Genomic DNA, 27,217 nt, shown 5'->3' with positions numbered 1-27,217 from the left:
ACATTTTCTTTATCCTTTCTTCAGTTGAGGGACATCTAGGTTGCTTTTTCTGGCCATTAGAAATAAAGCCACAATGAGCTTCCTTTGAAATTGACCTTAAGTGTAGAATACACTTGCTGCCATGCTTAGTTCTAGCTATTGTTCTGAAGTAGTGTTTTCTAATTAATAACTGTTTAAAACTTAATTACTTGATTGTATATAATTGTTTTAGTCCAGAGGTTATAACTTGCTTAAGGACATGTCGTTTTCTGAGCTTTACAGACACCTACCAACAAATCTAGGCAAGGTCTGCACAGAGGGATCTAATTATTATTGTTGATAATTAATAATACTTGTTCTAAGAACCCACTACATTTTGACAGCACTGTTAGCTACCAGAACTTTCCAAAGTCATTTTGCCTTTATTTTTACAATCTCTTGAGAAGGCAGACTGAGAATATGCTATCTTCTAGGTGGTTTTGAGACAAGGTCTCACTATATAGCTCTGTGCACACCTTGGGTCTGTTCATGGATGCTTGGCTGGGATTGGTACCAAGAACGGAGCTGAAATACACCCTCTTTCTCTTGTAGGAGTTGGCTTCTGCGATTTGTAGCCCAAGGCCTCCTATGAATTGGTATGTCAGGAAGTTTCCGTATCCGGCTGTAAAGAAGAGGCTGTGAGAAGCACTTGGCCCTGTGAGCCTGAGGCCCTCAGGAGGCAGCCCCTCCCCCTCTTGCACCCTCGAAGCACCTGCCATCTTCTGCTCACACAGAGGCCTGTGTGTTACACTCTGTCTTCCCCAGCAGACTGCTGGCTCCACTCTGACAGGGACCTTAGCAACTTGATTGCAATGACTGCCTTTGCTGCTTGAAGAGACCCTGTAACATGGCTTACTCGGCAAATCCAGGACTCCCCAGACCACCCAGCCCCTGATGCCAGCAGAGCACAGCTTCCAGAAGAAACAAAAGCAGGAAATTGGCATCCTGTCCCAGCTGTGGCTCGTTCTAGTATTCCATAGAACACAGCCTTCCTGATGTGTGGGTTGTCCACCTCATACTGTGTTGACAACTGGTAATGTGATCATTATCAGAATGATACTCAGATGATAGCCACTATTATTATTATCCCATGGCTTTATCAAACAGAGTTGAAGCCATCTGCTCATCTGTATATGTCCCCATACATGAAAAGCTCCTGGAGAATAGTGGTGGCTGCACCTTATTCCCCTCTTTGGAAAGGTGATAACCTCCATAGTGGCTGAGCAAGTAGCCGCATTCCTGCTTCATTCCATAACAGTGCCACATTCTCCTTTCAAACCTCCTCTACCGTAGAGATCACTCACCCTCCTTGCAGTTTTGCTTCCAGCACGTGGCCTAGGGTATGTTTCTAAATATTGGACAGTCACTCTTGGCTACCAAATTATACGAGCGCACCTGGGGGGGTGCATCTGTATGGATCACGCATGCGTGTACAGGGTGCACACATGAGTGGAGGCCAGCGCTTGACATCAGGCATCTTCCCCCATCTATCTGCACTTTATCTTTTGAGGGAGTCTCTCTCACCCAACATGGAGTTTATCAATTCAGTTAGACTGCCTGAACAGCAAGTTCCAGGGATTGTCTCGTCCTCCGCCTCCCACCTCCAGCACTGGGGAAACTTTGCACGTGGTACCTGGCTTTGCCACGTGTGCTATGGACCTGGACACAGCCTCCTGCGTCTCTGCAGGTGCTTTACACTGAGCCACACCACTGAGCTCCGCCTTTCTTTCACAGATTGACAAGACAAAACTAGCTCTCCCTGAGAAATTATCTTCATGCTTTCCCATTGAGGGTTATCATCCATAAACTTTCAGATAAACTGACAAGGGGGCACCAAAATCGTACAAGCACCTATAATCTCAACTTTTCACCAGACCTGGTATCCTCAACAGGGATTATATTGTTATATTTGATTTCACATTCTCAACTACAGATTTGAAATGTCTTAAATTGACTATACAATTTTATTTTTTATTGAAAAAAAGGTTACCTGGACATGGTGGTGCACACCTTTAATCCAAGCATTCAAAAGGCATAGGCAGGCAGATCTCTGTGAATTTGAGGCCTATCTGGTCTATGTAAGGAGTTTCAGGATAGTCAGGGCTATGGAGAGAGACCCTGTCTCAAAGAAAATTAAATAAAGGAGCTAGAGAGGTGGTTCAGCAGTAAAGAGCACTGACTGCTCTTCCAGAGGACCCAGGTTCAGTTCCCAGAACCTACATGGCAGCTCACAACTGTCTGTAACTCCAGTTCCAGGGGATCTGACACCCTTACACAAACAAAACACCAATGTACATAAGATTAAAAAAATTAAATTTCCCACAAACACTGACAAACCTTTGTACCTCAGGACCTTTGTTTATGCTGTCTCTTCTTCCATCCCTCCCCAACCCTGCTCTAAAGAATCAAACAAAGAAACATACTCCACACTTCACAAAAAAAAAGGAGACTTGATTTAGTCTCAGTGAGCCTTCATTGCTGTGACTGATTCTGGATGTTTTACACATTACTGAGTTGCTGCTTTGATTGCTGTTAGTGAGTTTCTTCCTAAGTTACTCACTCCTACTTCCTGACAGAACTCTAGTTAAGGCCCCAACTCTCAGCTTTCATTATCATGGATCTAACTGTCTGGAAAATTACTAAGAATTCTCTTACAATCAAGTCACTAAAAAGGCTGGAAGCAATGTTCAGCTGGTAAGATGACTGTAGAGTTTTGGGAAGCTATGGTCTGGGCCCACAGCACTGAGTAAAAGCAGGTGTGGTGGTCCATGCCATAATCCCAGAACTTGGGAGATGGAGGCAAGAGGGTCAGAAGTTCAAACTCATACTCACCTACTCAGAGTTAGAAGCCAACCTGGACTGAACTGTGAGACACTGTCTCAGATAGATAGATAGATAGATAGATAGATAGATAGATAGATAGATAGATAGATAGACAGACAGACAGACCACTCAATGACAGCAGCAGAAATTGGAACTTTCATAATATATTCTCTCAGTGATATTTATTGAGGACTTTTTATGTACCAAGCATTATTGCACTCATTAATGAACAGCAACCCAAGCCTCCCCAAAGCTCATGTTCTAGTATGTTCTATGTAAACAGTGAGCTTTCTAGGAGCTGTAATTGTTTCTCACTGATCTTTAAATTCCCAGCATTTAACCAATCAGAGGCCATGGGTTAATATATGCTAAAATAAATCCACTAGGGGTGCTCTACTTTCATCCCTCCTTTGTACTTGTAGACAGTATGCTGCCTTTTTGCAGTGGAACTCAAGGCCTGGCACATGTTTAGCAGTTGCTCTACCACTGAGCCACACCACCACCCTTTCTTCCTGCTTCCCTCTCAATATAGTTAACTTCTGATACTCTTTTAGCTGGGAACAATGTTCATAAATATCTTTTGAAGACATTTAAAAGAAGCAATAACTAGGTTATCTATTTTTGTCAACAACAGAAACCACTTTGAAGGGAAAGCATCCTTCTGGATTTATGTTTTTTTCCTGACTTTTCTTCAGGCATTGAAACCAAAGAGGAGACTGCAGAAGAAAATAAAGACTTTAGAGGAGTGGGTCCTAAGCGGGTCTGGTTCGATCCTGGCCAGTCTATAGCCACATGGAAAGTGGGACTTAAACCTGACATCAAGTATGAGTCCTCAGAAACTTTCCAAATCCTCCTATCAGAACCTGACATGGCTGTGCTGGAGTTTCCAGAGACAGCAACAGTTGAAATTGTGGATCCTGGAGATGGTATGTCACATACTATTTAATAAAGGGAGAGGGGAACCCTGAACTCAATTGTCCTGCTTTCCACTTAGTAGTAAATAGTTCACCACCCTTGTCATACTTGACATAGTTGATCCTGTTGGAAACGAAGGGAACAATGGCTGTACACTTCTGCACAGGTCTGTTAAAACACCAGGGACCAAGTTTAAATCCAACTGAAACACCTTCTTCCATCTTTTCTAGAATCAACAGTTTACATTCCAGAAGCAAAATACAAACTAGCAGAGGCTATTGGGGAGTTTCTGGTTCCTGTAAGATGGTCTGGAGACACAAGCCAGGAGCTCACAGTCATTTGCTCTACACATCCAGGTCTGAGATTCCATGGGGCATTTGGGAACGGGGCTGTCAGAATGGGGTTTGGTGTGATGCTGGGAGTGTTGAAGGTGTGGGAGAAGCAGAGAGCAGGGCTTTGGACACCAGGCTCAACCATCGCTGATGGGTTGTGGTTTCCCTCCTTTGCTGACTCTGCCCTCAGCTAGCTGTTGTCAGTCAAGCAGAGATAAATGTCCTCACTGCTGGAACAAGAAGGCTTGCTCTTAGTGCTGCCCTGAGTTTTATGAAAGTCCAGTGAAACATTGGTGAACAGTTTCTATGAACTGACAGGGAATATAAGCAAGGCATTCCCCCCTTTAAGGGTCTGATGGCTTCCAAGCAGCACTGTCAAAATAGTCTGAGCCACTCTCTCGATCTTTGTCCTTTCATCTGACAATGACAAGGAGTCTTCTACCTCAAGCTCGGCTGTCCTTACACCACCAGCTCTGCCCCCATTCTCCTTGGCTTCTCCAAATCTACTGAGAGAAGATTTAACTCACCTGCATCTTACCATTAGGCACATGCTCCTAACTGATTAGGAAATGGAATAGGAAAACCACTCAAATGAGAAAGGGTGTTTGTTCAGTTCTGGCTAGAGCAAGGAAGTCTGCCTCATGTATTTGGCAAAGACTCAGGCAGGCAGAAGAACAGGAAAACTCAGCAGTGTCCAGTAAGGAGAAGGTGTCAGGTGTGACCTGACTCAAGGCTGAAGGTGTGGGAAACTGGGGATAAGAAATTCGGTGTCACAGTGATTTACTAAGAGCGTACTTAGATTTTACTGGTTGTTCCTAATCAAGAAGGGATAAAAAGTATGGAAGCTGAAAGTTCTGGGCCAAGTCCTCATCATTTGTCCTGACTACTGCAGCTATCTGGGCTCACTGCTACAGATAGAGGTCGCTGTTCTGGGACTTGGGGGGTATTTGTTTATTTATTGGGGGGTTAGTATACATGTGTGTTTGTGAGTGATTGCATGCACCCATGGACACATGGAAGCCAAAAAAAAAAAAAAAAATGATATCAAGTATCCTGCTCTATCAGTTGCCACCTGGTTCACTTGTTGAAAGGAGGTAAACCAGCAAGCCCCAGCGGTGCTTCTGATCTCCACAGTGATAAGATTGTATGTATCAAAGATTATGCTGAGGTTTGGGGGGGGTTGTTTGTCTGTTTTTTAATGTTTGGGTTCTGGGATTTGAACTCAAGTCCTCACGCTTGTGCAGCAAGCACTCTTAGCCACCTCCCCAGCCTCATTATTCTGGTTACATGCTTAAGTTCCTGTCCAGTCACACAGCATGTCTCCAATCCCACCCCCACCCCTGGTCTGCTGATATACTGACAGTAGAGACTTAAGTCTTCCAAATCCCTCTACAAAAACCATCTTCATGCTTTGTTTTAATATAAAACCTCCTCCTCTTTTTCCTGAAAGTAGTGATGAGGCACATTCCTGCCAGGAATCCGGGGTGTGTTGTTCCTTTCCTCACTGTGTGTCAGGATACTGACAAAAAACAACCCCAGGAAGGAAGAGTTTGTTTGGGCTCTCAGTTCCAGGGTAAAGTCCGTGGTGGTGAGGAAGGTGTGGAGGCAGGAGCATGACTCAGAGAGCGTCAGAGAGCGGAGAGAACATTGGTGTTCACTTCATTTTCTCCTTCTTATGGAGTCCAGCGCCCCTGCCTGCAGGGCACCCCTACGTGTGCAGTATGTCTTCCTACTTCAATAACTTATTCTAATCTGTCACAGAAATGCCAAGAGTTATTTCCAGTGTTTCTAAATCCAGTCAAGATCAGATATCACAGGCAAACAGTGTGAGGCAAATGGAAACCCCCATGGAGTGGCCTTGAGAGAATCTCACCAAACCCTAACATAAAGCTAACGGCCTCCTTCACTCACCCATAGCCACAGTCTGGACTTGGTTTAACAATTAACAGTGAATAAAACCAGCATGGACTGCAGGTCCAGTTGAATGCTTGAATGGAGAGTAGACACACGTCTTACTAATATCCCAAGAGTACAGGAAGTGAGGGCGAGGGTCACAGTGGCCTTTCTTCTGAGACTTGATGGTTCCCACAGATTCGCAAGGGTGGGGTGCTTTCAGGCACCCCGAGTACTCGTGTATGAGGGAGGGCCTCTCACGTGCTGTGAACTTCCTTGTCTTAGCCACAAGCAGAGTCCAGACTCACATGCAGGCATTCTGTGTTGCAATGACTGTGAGTTTCTGGGAACAACCCCTTTCAGATGTGGAAAGTGAATGGGAAGTCTGTGAAAGGCTCCATGCTCAGGGAGGCTGCTCCCGGTTCCCCACCCCTGCCAGCAGACTCACAAAACAGGCATCCTCCGCCTCCCAGTTCTCTTCCAGAGGCAGAGGGATGGGCGGACCCTAAGTAGACACTTCCTGCTTAGCAGTTACCTGTGCTCTATCAGACTGCCCCAGTTCCGCCCATTGCACTGCATTCTCCGAGGCCCTCTGATTGTGGACAGAGTGGACTGGAAGAAGGACGGCTGGGGGTCCACATAGGCGAGTGCATTTGTTACAGCCCAGTCATTCGATTGCTCATGGACAGGCTGGGCTCTTGGGAATTGAGTACATACCCCTGTAATTAGCTGGCAAAGAGGAGTGCTTCTGCCCACCTTACTTCCTCTTTACTTTCCAAGTCCCAGAAAGGAGCAAATCAGGGCTGGAAAGGAGACACAAAGGGTAAAGTCATTTGCCATGCAAGCCTGACAGCCCGAGTCTGATCCCCAGAACCCATGTCACCATATAAGGAGAAAACTAATTCCGAAAATTGTCCTCTGATCTCCACATGTGCTGGGCCCACCAAGCATACATACTGTGCCCACACACAATAATAATAACGGATTAAAAAAATTAAGAGTACATTTAAAAAATTACATGAATCTGGCTATATCTGGTGTTTTCAAAATAGAACATTTTTATGTATTCCCATGCCTGAGGGGTGTGTGTGTGTGTGTGTGTGTGTGTGTGTGTGTGTGTGTGTGTGTGTGTTACATGCTTGCAAATATGCAGGTACATGCCATGTGTGTGCATGCAGAATGCAGAAGCCAGAACAGGGCATCACGTGTTGTCCTTCACCACTTGCCACCTGGTCTCTCACCGAACCTGAAGTTCACCATCTCAGCAAGGCTGACTGGTCACCAAGCTCTTAGGATCCACCTTAGAATGTCCCCCACCTTCTGGAGTCACAAGCATACACTGCCATGCTTGGCCTTCTCTATGGGTCCTGACGATTCACACTGTTACCCACTGAGCTGTCTTCCTAATCCTTCCAGAAGGAATCTTAAAGAATGGGTCAAAGACTGTCAGTCTCTTGACATCCAGCCAAACACAAAAACATGAAAATCTTCAAGATATGTCTTAAGTCCTTGTCTGCTTGCTTGATTCTGAACACCTTAAGATAAAAGATATGTGTATGGTCCAATCCTCTGTCCTCAGGGTCATGTAAGAATTTATTACTTGTAGGATATTATGCAAATAGCCTTGGCCTCTAGACTTTTGAGTCCAGGAGCATCCCATCTCCAGCTGACTCTCTAAAATATCACCAGACATTAACAAATATCCCCTGGGAGGTACAACCAGCCCAACCAACATTTATTACTCTATAGTCTATGCTGCAACATTTTTTAGCTTAATGATATTTTGTATAAAGACTTGCTAATTAGATAGTTCTTGGCCTGAAAATTGAATGTCAGAACATTTTAATGATTAGCTTTATGCAGTTGAATAAGACCCTATAATTAAAAACACACAGTGGACCTGGCCCCACTTCTCTGATTGGCCTTTCTTCTCTGTGTCACATTGAATGGTGGGTAGAGTTTTCCTTCTAGTACCTTTGGTAGGGCTGGATTTGTGGATAGACTTTTTTTGTTTTTTGTTTTTTGTTTTTTTAATTCAACTGTATGATGGAATATCTTGGGTTTTTATCCAAGATGATAGAAAGTTTTGCCGGGAATTATACTCTTGGCCAGCATCTGTGGTCTCTTAGAGTCTGTAGCACATCTGTCTAGGCCTTTCTGACTTTTTGAGTCTCCATTGAGAGGTTAGGTATAATTCTAATAGGTCTTCCTTTATGAGTTACTTACTTGGTCTTTTTCTGTTGTAGCTTTTAATATTCTTTATTTGTTCTCTATGCTTAGTGTTTTGATTATTATGTGTTGAGGGGAGTTTCTTTTCTGATCCAATCCATTTGGTGTTCTATAGGCTTCTTGTACCTTTGTAAACATTTCCTTTTTTAGATTAAGAATTTTTTCTTCTCTGATTTTGCTAAAAAGCATTTTCTGGATCTTTGAACTGGGACACTTCTTCTATTCCTGTTATTCTTAGGTTTGGTCTTTTCATGGTGTCGCAGATTTCCTAGATGTTTTGTGTTTGAAATTTTTTAGATTTAACGTTTTCTTTGACCAATGTATTTATTTCTTCTATTTCTCTTCAAGGCCTGAGATTCTCTCTTCAGTCCCCTCTGTTCTGTTGGTGATGCTTGTGTCTGCAGCTCCTGTTCGCTTACTTTGATTTTCCATTTCCAGACTTCCCTCAGTTTGTGTTTTCTTTATTGCTTCTATTTCCATTTTCAGATCTTGAACAGTTTTGTTCATTTTATTCAACAATATGTTCCCCCCCCTTGGCTTTTATGATATTCTTTAAGAGATTTATTCAGGGTTTTTATCTTTGGTTTGCTCCGCTGCCACTTAAAGCCCAGACTTGAGGCAGTTCATGGCCGAGGTTCACCTTCGCCATGGCCCTTAGTTATGCAGATGTGCAGAAGCAAATTAAGCACATGGTGGCTTTAATCAAACAAGAAGCAGATGAAATGGATGCAAAGGCAGAAGAGTTCAATATTGAGAAAGGTCATCTTGTGCAAACCCAAAGACTGAAGATTAAAGAGTACTGTGAGAAGAAACAAAAGTAAAGTGAGCAGCAGAAGAAAATTCAAATGTCCAATCTGGTGAATCAAACAAAACTCCAAGTCCTCAGAGCAAGAAATGACCTCATCACTGATCTGCTAAATGAGGCAAAACAGAGACTCAGTAAAAGATACAACCAGATACCAAGTGATGCTGGCTGGGCTGGTCCTCCAGGACTTGTTCCAGCTGTTAACACCTTGGATGACTTTGTGTTGCAGAAAACAAGACTTCCCTTTGGTGAAAGCTGCAGTACAGAAAGCAAATCCTATGTATAAAATTGCCACCAAAAAGATAATGTCCAAATTAACCAGGAGGCTTACCTGCCTGAGGAGATAGTTGGTAGAATTGAACTCTATAAAGGAGATCACAAGATAAAGATTTCTAACACTCTAAAAAGCCAGCTGGATCTCAAAACACAGCAGATGATGCCAGAAGTCTAGGAACCTTGTTGGGTGCAAATGCCAATAGGAAGTTTCTGGACTGAACCTGGGGAGGTGCTGCTCATCTGAGGCTGTACTCCTGGAGCAGCAGATACCTGTATAGTTGCCTCTTTCTGTTCTAACTGGTAATAAGTGGATCCCTCTGCAGCCAATGGCCTCAGCCTAATGTCAATAGAAGGGAGGGCCACTTGGTGTGGGCTCATTTGACACCACAGCCATGTGCTGGTTCTGAAGTAGGACTCGAGGGGTCAGATGGTGCTGCATGGCCCTCACCAAGGACCCATTCTCCCTGCTCCTAGTCTGGTCTAGAGTGGGTGTGCATGCTGTCCCTGCTCTTTGGGTATCAAGTGCACGTGGGGTTTGCATTCCTCCAGAAACACTAGCTTTACTGTTACTATTTGGGTCTGGTTTTCCTTATCTATAAATGTGATTTAAAATCTAAGCCATAAATATTCTTCATTTATTAAAACAAAGGTTTATGTGAAAAAAAGAGATTTATTCATTTCTTCTTTAAGGATCTGTATCATCTTCATAAAGTTGGTTTTAAGGCCATTTTCATGTGGTTCAGCTGTGTTGGAATATTCAGGGCTTGCTGTAGTGGGACGGCTGGGCTCTGGTGGTAAGATAATTTCCTTGGTTGTTGTTGATTGTGTTCTTACACTAGTGCTAGACATCTGTCTTTTGTTGATTATAGGTCTAGGCGCTGATTTTTGGGTTTGTTTTTGTTGTATGGGTCTTTTCTTCTTTGGTTTCTGCTTTCTCTCTGGTCTTCTAGCTGGGGGATGCCCTGGGGTTCAGGATGCTTGCCTGGACTCTGGTGAGGTAAGAGGAGACCCTAGGCTTTTATTTTTGAACTTTGAAAGATTTTGCTGTTGTTAGAACAGAGTATTCTGTTTCTATTTGTGTCATTGTTTGGGGCTCTTGATGCTTTTCCTTGGTTTCTTTCAGCACGGGAAAGCCAGGATGGCTGATTTTGCTTAGATGGTAATAGGAAGCACCTCAGAGCACCTCCCCAGCCAGGCGCTGGGAACAGAAGTTGCAAAGACTCCCCTAGATAAAAGCCTCCAATCTACAGCATCTCCAGTCTTCCCTTCTCCCCACTCCCTTCCCCTCCTGTCTCCAATCATAGGCCTTCCTCTCCAACCTAAATTGCTACTAAAAGATTGAACTTTTTATTTATTTTTTATTTTTATTTATTCATTTTTATTTTATGTGCATTGATACTTTGCCATGGTTGTTGGGTCCCCTGGAACTAGAATTACATATAGTTGTAAGCTGCCATGTGGATGCAGGGAATTGAACCCATGTAAGGAGTAAGGTTTTTCGTCCTGCTACTGGTCTTGTCCCTGCAACCGCGCCAGCCACAATTAACACACTGAGACTCTGTATTTGATATAATGCTGTTGGCCAGTTACTTGTTTCTTATAGGCTAGCTCTGTCTTAAGTACTGAACCATTTCTGTTAATCTAATATTTCCACATGGTCTTCTTACCGGGGAAAGGGGCCAGTGTCTCCTCTCCCCAGTCTCTCCGTGTTGACTCCTCCCCACTACTTCCTCTTTCTCCTTGTCTCCTAGTCCCTCCTATCTTCTTTCCTATTGGCCAACAGTGCTTTATTCAATAACCAGTATGAGAAACATTTACAGAATGGCATCTCCCATCATCTCCTCTTTTCTGTCTAAAATAAAAAGAAGGGTTTTAACCTTAACATAGCAAAATATATCACACAACAGTTATAAAACAAGACTCACAGTTAACAATATTTAGTCCATTAACATTTAGCAAGATTAAAAGAAACTATTCTATCATCTATCCTATATTTGTGAGTCTAAAGTCCTATATGTAACTTATCTTTAATCCTAACTAAGGAAAACTATAACCATAACTGTCTTCAACTCCTTCAAAGACCACAGAAGGATAGTATATAAACTCTAGAAATGACAGAGATAACTCATTGCCTGGTTAGTCAACAGAAGTTCTTCTGTAATCTTCCAGCTTCAGCCCATAGGCCATAGTGTGTCTGGCAGACTCTTCAGCAAAGCAGGAAACTTTAAACTGTCTTGTTGTATTGGCAGTTTGTCAGTCATTTTTCTCTGTGTCCTGCAGACTGTCTGGCAGACTCTTCCATGAAGCAGGAACTCTGTAGCAATGTCCATTTTGAATCAGCAGTCACTTTTCTGTGGGTCCTGCATGTCCAGTTTATAAAGCATAAAGTGAAACAGTCCAGGCAAAAGCAGTATCTTGTCCAAATGGCTAGTCTTGCCATATTGGAGGCAAACTCCATAATGTGTTTCTTTAATGTCCATCTTCCTTTCTGACGCAGGTGGTGTTGCCAGGAGCAGTTGTGCCTCATTGTCAAGAAAAACCCTAAACCATTATAAATGCCATATTCTGTAGGTCCTTGAAAGGTTTGAAGAATTCCTATCTATTTCAAATACATCTCTGTGTATCTTGAAAAACTTAACTAACTTAACTCTAAGCTTTGACTATAATAGGTAATTATCTATAATCTGTACTACATTATACATTACATTTCTAAATGAGCTATATAAACACAATACCTAAACAAGAGGAGAAATAGACATATCACAAAATTGACCTTAAATTGTATCAATAAATGAAAATCCATTCCAAAACAAAGTATCCATTTCTATACCATAATCCCCTTTTTACCTTTAAAAAGAATTGGCTGTCCTTGTCCTCTTCCGCCAGCTATTGGCCAGAGGTGAATCTGGGCCCAATCGGGGCTGCCTGTCCCCTACAAACTCTTCCTCCCACCCCGCCAGAACTCCCTGGGTTGGCTCCTGATCCTGCTGCTCCTGTCTCCTGTACCCATCGAGAGCACCCTTGGAGCTCTGATACACCCCCACCCATCCCCACCACCAGCCTACCCCCCCTACCCAGTGCCCTACCCTACCCACGGTCCTGCCGCTCTGGTTGAGCACTGGGACAGAGGGTGGAGCCAACAATCCACCCTACTTCAGAGACTTCTCAGAGCAACTCTGAACAAAGGAGACCTGACTATCCACATGGGACCACCCGTAATTTCCACCTGCTTGGTCTCTGACCCCACCTCCAGTCCTCTGCTGGAGTCCAGGACCCTCCCAGAGATCCACCTATCTCTGCAGGACCACTGTGAGTACCTGCTGGCATCTTCTACTGGATCCTCATCCTTGACCCCATCCCTGGGTCCATGTCTGTGGAGAAACCTACTAGAGAACTTGGATCACACAGAGCTACAGATATTGAATCTCAGACCCACATAAGCCCACAGGGGAAGTACCATAGAGAGAGGGGGAGACCCCACCAACACCTACTGGAAGAGGCTATGGGAAGAAGGCAATACAAGATAACACCTAACAACAAAAAGACAAGCATGACACCACCAGAATCTAGGGAATCTACACCAACTAGAATGGAACACAACAACAAAGCAGAGGAAGCAGAAGGGAACAACGTAAAAATTACCATCATAAAAATGATAGAGGTCCTCAAAGAAGATGTGAGAAAATCCCTTAAAGAAATGGAGGAAAAAACAAACAAAAAAGTGGAAGAAATGAACAAATTCCTTAAGGAAAGTACAGAAAGCCAAAACTTGAAAACTGAAATAGAGAAAATAAAGGCAACACAAACTGAAGGAATGCTGGAAATAGAAAAACTGGGCAAAAAATCAGCAACTACGGACACAAGCATAACCAACAGAATTCAAGAGATGGAAGAGAGAATCTCAGGCACAGAAGATAAACTAGAAGAAATAGATCCATCGACCAAAGAAAATCATAAATCCAACAAATCCTTAACACAAAACATCCAGGAAATGTGGGACACCATGAAAAGGCCAAAGCTAAGAATAATAGGCATAGAGGAAGGTGAGGAAGCCCACCTCAAAGGTGCCGAAAACATATTCAACAAAATCATCAAGGAAAACTTTCCAAATCTGAAGAAGGACATGCCCATGAAAGTACAAGAAGCATACCGAACCCCAAATAGGCTGGACCAAAGAAAAAAAGACCCCTTGACATATAATAATCAAAACACCTAGCTTACAGAATAAAGAAAGAATATTAAGAGCAGCGAAGGAAAAAGGACAGGTAACATATAAAGGCAGACCTATCAAAATTACACCTGACTTCTCCATGGAAACCCTGAAGGCCAAAAGGTCCTGGATAGATGTTCTAAAAGTATTAAGAGAACACGGATGCCAGCCTAGGCTACTATATCCAGCAAAACTCTCAATCACTATAGATGGAGAAAACAAGATATTTAATGACAAAACCAGATTTTCCCAATACGTATCTACAAATCCAGCCCTACAGAAAGTATTGGAAGGAAAACTTCAACCCAAGGAAGGAAACTATGCCCACAAAAATGTAGGCAACAGATAATCCAACTACATCAGAAACCAAGGGTAATAACTAATATATTCACAATACCACTGCCAACAACAAACCTAAATCAAACAAGCATCAACAATCAATGGTCCTTACTCACCCTCAACATTAATGGTCTTAACTCGCCTATAAAAAGACACAGGCTAACAGAATGAATACGAAGACAGAATCCATCCTTCTGCTGCATACAAGAAACACATTTAAGCTTCAAAGATAGACATTACCCCAGGGTAAAGGGTTGGGAAAAGATTTACCAATCAAATGGAAATAAGAAGCAAGCAGGCGTAGCTATCCTAATATCTTAACAAGTTAGACTTCAAACCAAAATTAGTCAAAAGAGATGAAGACGGTCATTTCATATTCATCGCAGGAGAAATCCATCATCACAAAGTCTCAGTTCTGAACATCTATGCCCCTAATACAAAGTCACCCACATTCGTTAGAGAAACACTACTAAAACTCAAAGCTCATATAAAACCTCACACACTTATAGTAGAAGACTTCAATAGACCACTCTCAACACTAGACAGGACCAAAAATCAGAAACTCAACAAAGAAACAAAAGAACAAACAGAAGTTATGTCTCAACTGGGGTTAACAGACATCTATAGAACATTCCATCCACACACAAAAGAATATACCTTCTTCTCTGCTCCACATGGAACCTTCTCTAAAATCGACCACATACTAGGTGACATAACAAACCTCAACAGATACAAGAGAATAGGAATATCTTATCAGACCACCATGCTTTAAAATTGGAATTCAACAACAACACAAATAGCAGAAAACCTGCAAACTCATGGAAACTGAACAATGTGCAATTGCACCACACATGGGTCAAAGAAGAAATAAAGAAAGAAATTAAGGACTTTCTAATATTCAACGAGAATGAGGACACAACATACCTGAACTTATGGGACACCTTGAAAGCAGTGCTACGAGGGAAGTTCATTGCACTAAGTGCCCATATGAAGAAAATAGAGGATAGTCACATAAGAGAATTAACAGCGCAACTGAAAGCCTTAGAACAGAGGGAAGCGAACTCACCCCGTAGGAGTAGACGCCAGGAAATAATAAACTTGAGGGCTGAAATCAACAAAATAGAAACCAGGAAAACAATACAAAAAAAAAAAAAAAATCAATGCAACGAAGAGTTGTTTTTTTTTTTTTTTTTTGAGAAAATCAACAAGATAGACAAACCTTTATCCAAATTAATGAAAAAGCACAGAGACAGCATGCAAATTAACAAAATCAGAAACGAAAAGGGGAACATAACAACAGACACACAAGAAATCAAGACAATTTTCAGGTCATACTTTGAAAATCTGTATTCCACAAAAATTGAAAATTCAAAGGAAATGGACAAATTTCTGGATAACTATCACTTACCAAAATTAAATCAAGAACAGACAAACAACTTAAATAGACCTATAACCCGCAATGAAATAGAAGCAGTCATCAAAAGCATTCCACCCAAAAAAAGTCCAGGGCCACATGGATTCAATGCAGAATTCTACCAGAAATTCAAGGAAGAACTAATACCACTACTCCTCAAAGTGTTCCAAAAGGTAAAAACAGAAGGTGCATTGCCAAACTCTTTTTATGAGGCCACAATAACCTTGGTACCCAAGCGTCACAAAGACACAACTAAGAAAGAAAACTACAGACCAATATCCCTGATGAACATCGATGCAAAAATACTCAATAAAATACTGGCAAACCGAATTCAAGAATACATCAGAGAAATCATCCACCAGGACCAAGTAGGCTTCATCCCTGGAATGCAGGGATGGTTTAATATACGAAAATCTATCAACGTGATCCACCATATAAACAAACGGAAAAAGAAAAACCATATGATTATCTCCCTAGATGTGGAAAAAGCCTTCGACAAAATTCAACACCCTTTCATGATAAAGGTCTTGGAGAGGTCAGGGATAACAGGAACATACCTAAACATAATAAGAACAATATACAGCAAAACAACTGCCAACATCAAACAGAATGGAAAGAAACTTAAGCCAATTCCTCTAAAATCAGGAACAAGACAAGGCTGCCCTCTCTCTCCATATCTCTTCAATATCGTACTAGAAGTTCTAGCTCAAGCTATAAGACAACAAAAGGAGATCAAGGCGATCCAAATTGGAAAGGAAGAAGTCAAACTGTCTCTATTTGCAGATGATATGATAGTTTACATAAGCAACCCAATAAATTCTACCAGGGAACTCCTACAGCTGATAAACACCTTCAGCAAACTAGCAGGATACAAAATAAACTCAAAAAAATCAGTAGCCCTACTTTTTTCAGAGAAAGAAATCAGAGAAGCATCACCCTTTACAATATCCACAAGCAACATAAAGTATCTTGGTGTAACGCTTACCAAACAAGTAAAAGACCTATATAATAAGAACTTTGTGGCTCTAAAGAAAGAAATTAAAGAAGATACCAGAAAATGGAAAGATCTCCCATGCTCTTGGATAGGTAGGATAAACATAGTAAAAATGGCAATCTTGCCAAAAGCAATCAACAGATTCAATGCAATCCCCATTAAAATTCCACAATTCTTCACCGACCTTGAAGGGATAATAATCAACTTTATATGGAAAAAGAAAAGACCCAGGATAGCCAAAACAACCCTATACAATAAAAGAACTTCAGGAGGCATCACCATTCCTGACTTTAAGCTCTACTACAGAGCTATAGTTCTGAAAACAGCCTGGTATTGGCACAAAAATAGACAGGTAGACCAATGGAATCAAATTGAAAATCCTGATATTAACCCACACACCTATGAACACCTGATTTTCGACAAAACAGCTAAAATTATACAATGGGGTGAGGACAGCATCTTCAACAAATGGTGCTGGCACAATTGGATGAGGGTGTGTAGAAGACTGCAGATAGACCCATGTCTGTCGCCATGAACAAAACTCAAGTTCAAATGGATCAAAGACCTCCACATCAATCCAGCCACATTGAACCTCTTAGAAGAGAAAGTAGGAGGTGCCCTTGAACAAATTGGTATAGGAGACCACTTCCTGAACATAACTCCAGGGGCACAGACACTGAGAGAAACAATTAATAAATGGGACCTCTTCAAACTTAGAAGCTTCTGTAAGGCAAAGGACACAGTCGACAAGACCAAAGGGCAGCCCACAGACTGGGAAAAGATTTTCTCCAATCCTATATCCGACAACGGGCTGATCTCCAAAATATACAAAGAACTCAAGAAACTAGTCAACAAAACACCAAATAACCCTATTAAAAATGGGGTACAGAACTGAAGAAAGAATTCTCAATAGAGGAAATCAAAAAGGCTGAAAGACACTTAAGAAAGTGCTCAACATCCTTAGCTATCAGGGAAATGCAAATCAAAACAACTTTGAGATACCATCTTACTCCTGCCAGAATGGCTAAAATTAGAAACACCAATGATGACTCATGTTGGAGAGGATGTGGAGAAATGGGAACACTCCTCCATTGCTGGTGGGAATGCAAACTCATACAGCCATTTTGGAGATCAGTATGGCAGTTCCTCAGGAAAATGGGAATTAGTTTACCACAGGACCCGGCAAGCCCCCTCTTAGGCATATACCCAAAGGATTCACATCCATGCAACAAAGACATCTGTTCAATTATGATCATAGCAGCACTATTTGTAATAGCAAGAACATGGAAGCAACCTAGATGCCCCTCAATTGAAGAATGGTTAATGAAGATGTGGCACATCTACACAATGGAATACTACTCTGCAGAAAAAAATAATGGTATCTTGAAATTCGCAGGCAAGTGGATGGCACTTGAAGAAACCATCCTGAATGAGGAAACCCAGTCACAAAAAGAGGAACACAGTATGTACTCACTCATATACGGATTTTAGACCTAGATCAAAGGATTACCAGCCTATAATTCACACCACCAGAGGGACTAGGATACAAGGTGTATTCTAAGAGATTCATATAAAGTCCCTCACAGAACTGGGAAGGGACAAGTCCCCCAGAGCTCAGGGGAAGTGGTGGAGGGGGGGGCAGCGAATGGAGAGAGAAGTACTAGAAAACGAGGGGGAGGAAAGGAAAATATGTGTGACCAGGAAGATTGAGCCTGGTTAGGAATAGAAGACAGGAGAGAGAGAGAGAGAGAGAGAGAGAGAGAGAGAGGGAGAGACAGAGAGAGAGAGAGAGGGAGAGACAGAGAGAGAGAGAGAACATAAAAGAGGGAGCCAATATTGGTTTGAAGATAAAATTGAACACAAAGAAAGGTCTAGAGAACTACAAGACTGCTCCCAACTAACAATTTGAGCTTCCATGGAAAGGCTATCATAAATGCCCTTCCCGGAGAGTGAGATCAACAACTAACTTATCCATGGAGCCCTCAACTAATGCCTGTTGGAAACAGGATCAAACACTCTTACGTAAACACTGAGTCGAACTAGAACCCAGATGCAGATGTAGAGGACAAGACCATATGGCAGAAACACATACAGACAGCTTACCTGAACAAGGAGGAGCTAACGGCCACTAGACTGATAACTGGGAAGCCAGAATGGGAATGACTCAGGCCCCCCTGCATATGGGTCTCAGCCAGAAGGACTGAGCAGTCTAAGGGACCTCAGACAGTGGAGCCAGGATGTATCCCTTGCAAACCTTGCGAACACATCCCCCATGGAGGGATAACTGCCTTAATCTAGAGACAGGAGAGAAGCTCTAGTCCCTACTTCACATTACCTGTCAGATCTACATGACCCCAACTGGATGGCATTCCCCTACATATGGAATTGGTGTGGGGGGATGGGAGGGGAGGGTGGTCAGAGTGCATGTGAGAGGGCAGAGAGGGTAAAAGGGAGGGAAGGAGGGAGGGAGGGAGGGAGGGAGAGAAGGAAGGGAGGGAGAGGGAACTGGGTCAACATGTAAAATAATAAATTAAATTTTAAAAAAAAAATGCTTTGATTCCAAAATTTAAGTTCAAGGACAAGTTACTGGGGAAAAGGATTTCTATTTTTGTTTCCACAGAAAATGAAAAGATGTGGATTCCTTCCAGACTAATGTGGTTTGATCAAGCCAGACTGCCTGAAACAGAGTACAAGGTGATCCTACATTCAAAACACAGCTGGACAAAGCAGCCTTACAGACTACAGCCAGGATTTCTGAATCTTCTTTGAATCCCCCATGACAGCGCCCCTTACCAGCAGGAAGTAGTTTGGAAAGAACGACGCCCAAATTCCCAAATATTGTCTATAAATGTTCGTTTTCATTTAAATGGACTTGGCTATATAAAATAAATTAAAAAAAAAAGAAAGTATAACATTGTTTGAATCTTACCATGAAAATGACATTGGAATTTTGGTAATATTTTTTTAATCTGTATATTACTTCCATTAGTAAAATCTGTTTATAATATTAATTATTACAACCCATGAACATGTCATGCTTTCCCTCTTGTGCATATCAGAATTTTTCCATATGTATTTTATAGACTATGATGTATGGATCTTTCCTTCCTTAGTTACTGTTTCTTCTTCAATCATGAAGAAATTGTTTCTAAATTTCTCATAAGTGTTTTAGTCTTTTTGATAAAAAAAAAAAAGAATTGGCTGTGATCATTAACCATTTATAACCAACCCCATTTAAATGAAAACAAACATTTGTAGACAATATTTGGGAATTTGGGTGTCGTTCTTTTCAAACTACTTCCTGCTGAGAGGGGGCACTGTCATGGGGGAATCCTAAGAAGACACAGAAATCCTGGCTGTAGTCTGCAAAGCTGCCTTGTTCAAGCTGTTTCAAGCGTTGGATCACCAGTGACTCTGTTTCAGGGAGTCTGGCTTGATCAAACCATATTAGTCTGGAAGGAATCCACATCTTTTCATTTTCTGTGGAAACAAAAATAGAAATCCTTTTTCCCAGTAACTTGTCCTTAGACTTAAATTTTTGAGTCAAAGCATTTTTAAAATATATAAATTGGATTGATCTATCAGCATTTGTTTTAACAGTTATTTCCTCAACAGTCAAAAGATACAAAGACAATGTAACCCCATACAGTATCCAGATTCTCTCTGAACTTTTCATCTTTATGTGGCTTTATTATTACTCTCTTTCTTTTACTTTTTATTTTTTATTTTTTGAGACAGGGTTTCTCTGTGTAACTCTTATCTGTCCTGGAATTCACTCTGCATATCAGGTTTACTTTGAAATCACAAGAGATCTGCTTGCCTCTGTCTCCCCAGTGCTGGGATTAAAGGCGTGTGCCACAACACCCAGCTCCTCACTGTAGTTATAAAACCATTTTATTCCTTTTCTCTCCCAAGACCACACTTTTTCTTAATGTGAATCTGTCTTTACTGTAAATCTTTATCTTTTTCTGGCCATGAGTCTTTTATCTGGTAAACAACAACATTGCTAAAATGAAAGTCATGGTTGTTTCTGCGGCTATTTTACCGCCAGCAGTGAAAGCTGTGCTCACTGCTTTGGTCTGCACTGCCATCCTGCCCCATGCTGCCAGCTTGGAGATGTGGTCCCTGCTATTGACAGCTCTCATACACACCAATGAATTGTTAGCAGAGTTTTTTAAAAGCCTTGTGGTTTTTTGCCGCTTATGTTGAGTCAGGAAACCTCTCTTTAAAGGATCCGCACAATCTGCTTGTCTCTCACAAGTCAGAGTCCAACAGAGAAAAACGCTGCTACCAAGAAGCCTTGCTTGTCTCTGTTTTTTGTTTCTAAAACCCTTTTTTAAGCTTTTGTTAAAGTTTAAGGGGAAGTTCTTATTAGCCACATGGGCACCATATGTAAGGAGTAAGGTTTTTCGGCCTGCCGCTGGTCTTGTCCTGCTGCCGCACCAGCCCCAATCAACACAGAGACTCTGTATTTGATATTATGCTATTGGCCAGTTACTTGTTTCTTATTGGCTAGCTCTGTCTTAATTATTAACCCATTTCTATGTATTTCCACGTGGTCTTATCTTACCAGGGAGCTGGCCAGCATTCTGTTTTCTCCAGACTCTCCATCTTGACTCTTCCTTACTCCTTCCTCTTTCCTCCTTGTCTCCTAGTCCCTCCTATCTTCTTTTCCTATTGGCCAACAGTGCTTTATTCATTAACCAGTGTGAGAAACATATATACATAATGGCATCTCCCATCAAACCCAGGTCCTCTGAAAGAATAGTCAGTGCTCTTAACCATCTCTCTAGCTGCTGAACTTTTTATTTATATATAAGTAGCAATATTCTGTGTTCTTGACTATCCCATCCATATACATAGCCAAGTGCTTTCTTAAAGTATATTTTCCAGAATCGTACATAGAGCTGGGGATATGGCTCAGTTGATAGAATACTTTTTTTGGTATACACAAAGTCTTGAGTTCAATTCCCAGCATCTCATAAAACCGGTCATAGTGGTACATCTCTGTAATATATAACATTCAAAAACTGGAGGCAGAAAAATCAAAAGTAAGGTCATCCTCAGCTATTTAGGCTATTACAGCTATTTTTCACAATTTTATGCTGTTATTGGTGTTTTCTTTTCTTTATTGTTACAGGTTTTATGGTATGCAAAGTCAAACCCAAGGCTTTGCCTGTGGAAGGCAGTCTTTCTACCACTAAGCTGCATCCTCATCCCTTCATTTTCCTAAGGTCTTATTGTGTCACTCAGGCTGCCCTTAGAAATTTGATTTGGCTTGATTTGATTGTGTGTGTATGGCACACAAGTCGAGATCAGAGGACAAATGAGGGAGCTGGTTCTCTCCTTTGACTATATGGGTCCTAGTTTGAACGCCTGTCACCAAGCTTGGTGATGAGACTTTTATCCAGGGGATTACATCTCCTGCTCTGGTGTGAAGTCTTAGTCCTCTCGCCTGCACCCAAGTGCTCCCATTACAGGTATGTGCCACCATTGTGGTTGTCTCCTGGCAATACTGGACCTAGTACCTCTTGTATGATAGGCACTCTGCCACTACCGTACAGCCTCAGCCCTTCATGTTGCTGATTTTTATACAAAAGAAGGAAAAAAGAGCCAATTTCTAGAAATTCTACTCTAGTTCAGAAAAAATAAATGTAAATACCAACTGAAAAACCAGCATTGGGATAGTCATGGAAAAATTAAGTCAGAATAGCTAAGGACTATCTACAGAAATCTCTCATTATCAACTGGCTAATGAGTGAAGAAATATTAAGAAGACAGTAGTTAAAACTCTGAACTTGGAAGTCTTTGGAGCCCAGAAAGACTGGAATGCCAGGCAAAGGCCAGAATGAGAAGGGGATTCATAAATGGTGGGCAGCATTTGTCAGACACAATCACATTGGCCGGACCAGTTTATAACGAGTCCAAGGATGCCGTGGCTCTGCAGGCCGACCTGGGGCTGGTGTGTTGCAAGCTGTTTTGGGGCAGTCACAGGACACAGTTAATTCCTGGATGATATCTGTCAGCTCAGTGGAAAGCTTCTGGGACTGAAGAAATGCCCATGCTCTATGATAGCAGTGGGTGGAAAAGCTTGAGCTGTTGACAGTTTACTGTGACAAGTGAAGACAAGTCATGACTCCCTGAAACTCACATGCATTTTTCAAACTTGACAAGAGATAAAACTTTTAGATATGTTAGCATGACCACTGTCTGTAATCTGTACTGAAATCCTCACTATAGAAAAAGCAGTTAACAAGTGTCAACAGCAAGAGGAGACTTGAGCCTTGGAGCCATAGCAAAAAGAAAGCCTGAGAAGTTGTCAACACTTTAGAGCGTGTCTGGATATATATGGATTGGACAGAGGTGTTTTTAGCACAGTGAGAAGCACTTTTAAGCCTATATTTAGAAAATAACCAAAGGAAATTCAAATTTATGAGCCTGTTACTATACTAATAGTAACCAGTGCTTACCAAGGCCAGATTAATAGTCTATCAGAACTCCACTGATTATCGTTAAAACTCTGAAACCTTGCCAGGTGGTGGTACATGTCTTTAATCCCAGCACTTGGGAGGGAGAGGCAGGAGGATCTCTGTGAGTTCAAGGTCAATCCAGTCTACAGAGGGAGTTCCAGGATAGTCAGGACTGGTTACACAGAGAAACCCTATCTCAAAAATAACAAAAACAAAAACAAAAAAATCTCTGAAACTTTACCATCATTTATGATTTTTTATATGATTTTTACTTAAATTAGAAATAAGCTTGTTTCACATATCAATCCCAGTCCCTGCACCCTCCTGTCTTCCCTGTTCCCCCCACCAACCCTCCTCCAGTCTCCATTCTGCTCCCCAGGGAGGGTGAGGCCTTCCATGGGGAGTCTTCAAAGTCTGTCATATGATTTGGAGCAGTGCCCAGGCCCTCCCCCATGTGTCTAGGATGAGAGAGTATCCCTCTATATGGAATGAACTCCCAAAGTCCATTTGAATACTAGCGATAAATACTGATGCACTACCAGAGGCCCCATAGACTGCCCAGTTCTCCTAATTAACACCCACATTCAGTGAATCTGGGTCAGTCCTATGCTGGTTTCCCAGCTATCAGACTGGGGTCCATGAGCTCCCCCTTGTTCAGGTCAACAGTTTCTGTGGGTTTCTCCAGCCTGGTCTTGACCCCTTTGTTCATCACTCCTCCCTGCTGCAACTAGATTCCGGGAGTTCGGCTCAGTGTTTAGCTGTGGGTGTCTGCTTATACTTCCATCAGCTACTGGATGAAAGCTCTAGGATGGCATATAAGGTAGTCACCAATCTCATTATAGGAGAAGGGCATTTAAGGTAGCCTCTCCACTATTGCTTAGATTGTTAGTTGGGATCATCCTTGTAGATCTCTGGACATTTCCCTCATGCCAGATTTCTCTTCACACCTATAATGGCTCCCTCTATTATGGTATCTCTTCATTTATGATCTTTACATATCAATTTTCACATACCTTAAGTCACTCCTTTAGACCCTCGCAGTTTACATAAATTTTAAGCCTTTTCCCCCATCTAATCACTTACCATGACACATAGGTGCTTGATTACTAAGAGCAGTCATTGAAAAGCAAGTTCTTTTTAAATAAAAGAATAGTAAAAGGTGAGTTTTTAGTTGGTAATAGCAGCATGGTAGCTTGAGTTTGTCTTTGTATCAAAATCTGTTTTGTGAGCTTATCTTTTTCAGTATGAAGCGCATGGACCAGGTCTGTCTGTGAGTCTGCCTTTCTCAGCAGGAGACCTAGTAGTTCTAGAAAAACAAGGCCTGTTTTTTTATATATGATATGAATTGACCATGTAGCTGTAGCATTAGAGGGAGGAACTGGCTAAGGTCTGTTTCCTGTCACTAAACTGATACAGCCATAGCTCACACCATCAACACCACCACAGACATCTCAAATCGATACATTTCAGCAGGAAGTGTAGTTCAAATGGCTTCTAATCATTTAAAATGAAGAAACCCATCATGGGGACAACAGGCCTGGGATCTTCCATGGTGATCTTTTGTTTGTTTTGTTTTGTTTGAGATGGGATTTTTCTGTATTTCCACAGTTTGGGCAGGCCTGCTTGTGGGCTAGGCATGGGACAGTTCTTTGGCCAGTAGTAAGCATCACCACACTTGAAGCTAGCTCTGTATGGAGCCCATTGCTGCCCATCTTTGCAGACACCCTCAGCTGCCACCATCAGAAGCTTATCTTTTTGTTTTCATTAAACACCATATTCAGCAGATCTCTCTGAGGAGTTCAAGGGTCAGAATCTAACCTATTAAATATACTTGATTTTAAACAAACCACTAGTTTTGTTTAACTAATTTCTAGCTACTTGCTTCAGGCTTAACCTTGACAACATATACAGAAGGCTAAATCTTGTTTCGTGAATCAACTACATTTGTGCTTAACATGACTATAAGCATAGTTCTGAGAAAATTAAAGGATTTAATTATGTAAAGGTGACTTACCATTAACTTTTATGTCTTAATTATCTTTAACAGTTACAAATTAGTAGCTTTTATAAGATTAGGATTTTACACTTTAATCCCTGTTAAATTTGAGTCTTAAAAAATCGTATAGAAGGTTCAACTGAAGACCTTTTAGTACCAAAATAAAACTTTAAACTATAAACACTGTCTACAAACAGACTGGGAACCTTAATTTTTCTGATTCTTTAACAGTGTACTTTTATAGAATTTCACAGTTTTTTGTATAACTCCATTTATCTCAAAGAACTAAAGCTTAACAAAGTTTAGCAAAAACAAAGAGACTATACATATATTTTCAAGTTAGTTTTTGCTAGCCTGAATAGACTTTAGAAATGTATAAACCTTATCTATCAAATCTACCTTATTCACCTAACATATGTTATCCCTTATCTAAAATCTTCTGGAAGTCTGGTGTTGAACACAGCTAGAAAAGATGTAAGTGGTTAGATATCCATCTCTATGTCAGTTTCTGTTAACCTGAGTAGACCTTAATCATCAACATAGGCTGCTTTTAGATCCTCATTTCCATAAACATTGTTCATGGTTTTGCACTCAAATATTTGTTTTTGTTTTTTTGGTTTTTGTTTGTTTGTTTGTTATGAGTTGTTTTCCCGCCAGCCTGGTCCCTCAGCCGCGCCAGCCCCAAATAACACACAGAGACTATGCATTATATTTAAAGCTATTTGCCTGTTACTAGCATTTCTTATTGGCTAGCTCTGTCTTAAATATTAACCCATTTCTATCAATCTAAGTATTTCCACGTGATCTTATCTTACCGGAGAGAGGGTCTGAAGTTCTGCTCTTTTGGTCTTACATGTTAAATTTCCTACCTATCCCCGAATCTTCCTTGTCTCCTAGTCCCACCTATCTTGCTCTGCTATTGGCCAACAGGGCTTTATTCATTAACCAATAAGAGAAACGTATTTACAGAATGACATCTCCCATCATGTGTTTGATTTTTTTGTTTTGTTTTGTTTATTGGCTTTTGGTTTGGTTTGGTTTGGTTTTTACATTCAGGACAAAAGTCATTATATTTAAAAAACCACAAACTTACAAATCCTGAGATACAGAAAGTTTACACAATGATTATCAGAGAGAGAGAGAGATGTCCCAAATCACACAGAGGCGCCCCTTTTCATGTGATGGGTGCCCAGTAGAGTGAGAGAAACTGCTTGATGCACCAGTGAGATTACTGTAGCAGCAGTGGGTGCCAGGAACTGACAGAGACAAAGCAGGCAGCTTCTAGCTGACATTTACCCAAGTACCAGGAGAGATCAGGCAGAAGGAAGAAGTGGCTGAAAATTTGGAGTCAAGTGTGGTAGGTAGCAGAAGCCAGCAGAAACAAATGACCTATACCTCGGGAGAGTCAAACCAGCAACTTGGCTCAGTTAGAAGAAGCTGAGGCTCTTGGAAAGGGTCCATTCATGCATCCCCTGAGTTTCTGACTACTTTGTGGTATGTGGTATGGTTAAAGGGAAGGTCTCTCTCTCTTGCTTGTTTGTTTGCTATTTGGTTGGTTTTGTTTTAATTGTGGATATGGGAGAGAAAATAGCCAGAGGCATCTTAAAGAGTCCAGAGCAGAGAAAGAAGTAGACTGGACACAGCCAATGCTGTCTTTGAGAAGGGAAAAGAGTAAGGGGTGGAAAATGGAGAAAACATGGTGAGAGAGTCAAGAGCAGATCATAGAGAAGACACAGTGGGGACACAGGGTTGTGAGGAGAATGAGTAGCTATGGGGAGAACCCCATGAGCTGTAGAGAGTTTAGGTGGAGAAGAAGGAAAGAAGAGTTAGGATGATAGCATGGTATCACAGACATTGAAATGTGTAATGGGTGCTTGTGATACTGAGGGAGCCTAGAGGTCAGAATGTGCTTTGAAATATTGATAGGTGCCACAGGCAGCCATATTTTCCTTTTGTCAGATGGGAGACAGTTTCCCAAGTTCCTGAGGAATGCTGGCTTTTATCTAACCACCAGAAATCCTCCTATAATTCAGGTTCACCTCATTTCTGGATATTTGGACTGCCTTTTGGAGTTTGGGGAGTTGGAGTTTCCTTTGGACCTGACAGAAACAACAATCAGCAATAAAAGAAAACAAAGCCATGATGCACTTTGAGACATCTTCTCAAAGTACTGTGACAAATGAAAGAGTCAAGACACACAAGACTTCGTGGTGTGTGTTCCCATTTGTATAGACTCCTCAGGATGCCAAATACAGTTATAATGACACAAAGCAGATCTGTGATTTCTCAGGCTGGGAGATAGGAGGAAGAGGGATTGCAAGAAGTATAAGTCAGTATTTGTGGGAGGATACAAAATGTTCTATACTACAATTATATTGTTAGTTACATATTATATAGATTTTTCAAGACAAGTGTGTTTACACTGATAAATCTTTACACAAGTGAATATTTAAATAAAATCTAAAGATGGAGTTATAGAGATGGCTCAGCAGCTAAGAGCATG

General features: G+C 41.5%; 1 protein-coding gene and 1 pseudogene across 1 annotated transcript in view; both read left to right on the top strand.

Annotated features, from left to right (window-relative positions):
* Positions 1–27,217, top strand: part of Frem3 (FRAS1 related extracellular matrix 3) — a 70,517-nt gene that overhangs the window by 36,665 nt on the left and 6,635 nt on the right. The window contains 2 exon segments of the mRNA XM_051205864.1: positions 3,537–3,767; positions 3,987–4,112. Of these exon segments, the coding sequence (XP_051061821.1) occupies positions 3,537–3,767; positions 3,987–4,112 (357 nt within the window).
* Positions 8,858–9,510, top strand: LOC127237475 (V-type proton ATPase subunit E 1-like; annotated as a pseudogene).

This window comes from Phodopus roborovskii, unplaced genomic scaffold (genome assembly GCF_943737965.1).
Source record: "Phodopus roborovskii unplaced genomic scaffold, PHOROB, whole genome shotgun sequence".
Classification (NCBI taxonomy): Eukaryota; Metazoa; Chordata; class Mammalia; order Rodentia; family Cricetidae; genus Phodopus; species Phodopus roborovskii.
Note: the sequence above shows the minus strand (reverse complement) of the source record. Positions and strands in the feature narration are given on the sequence as shown.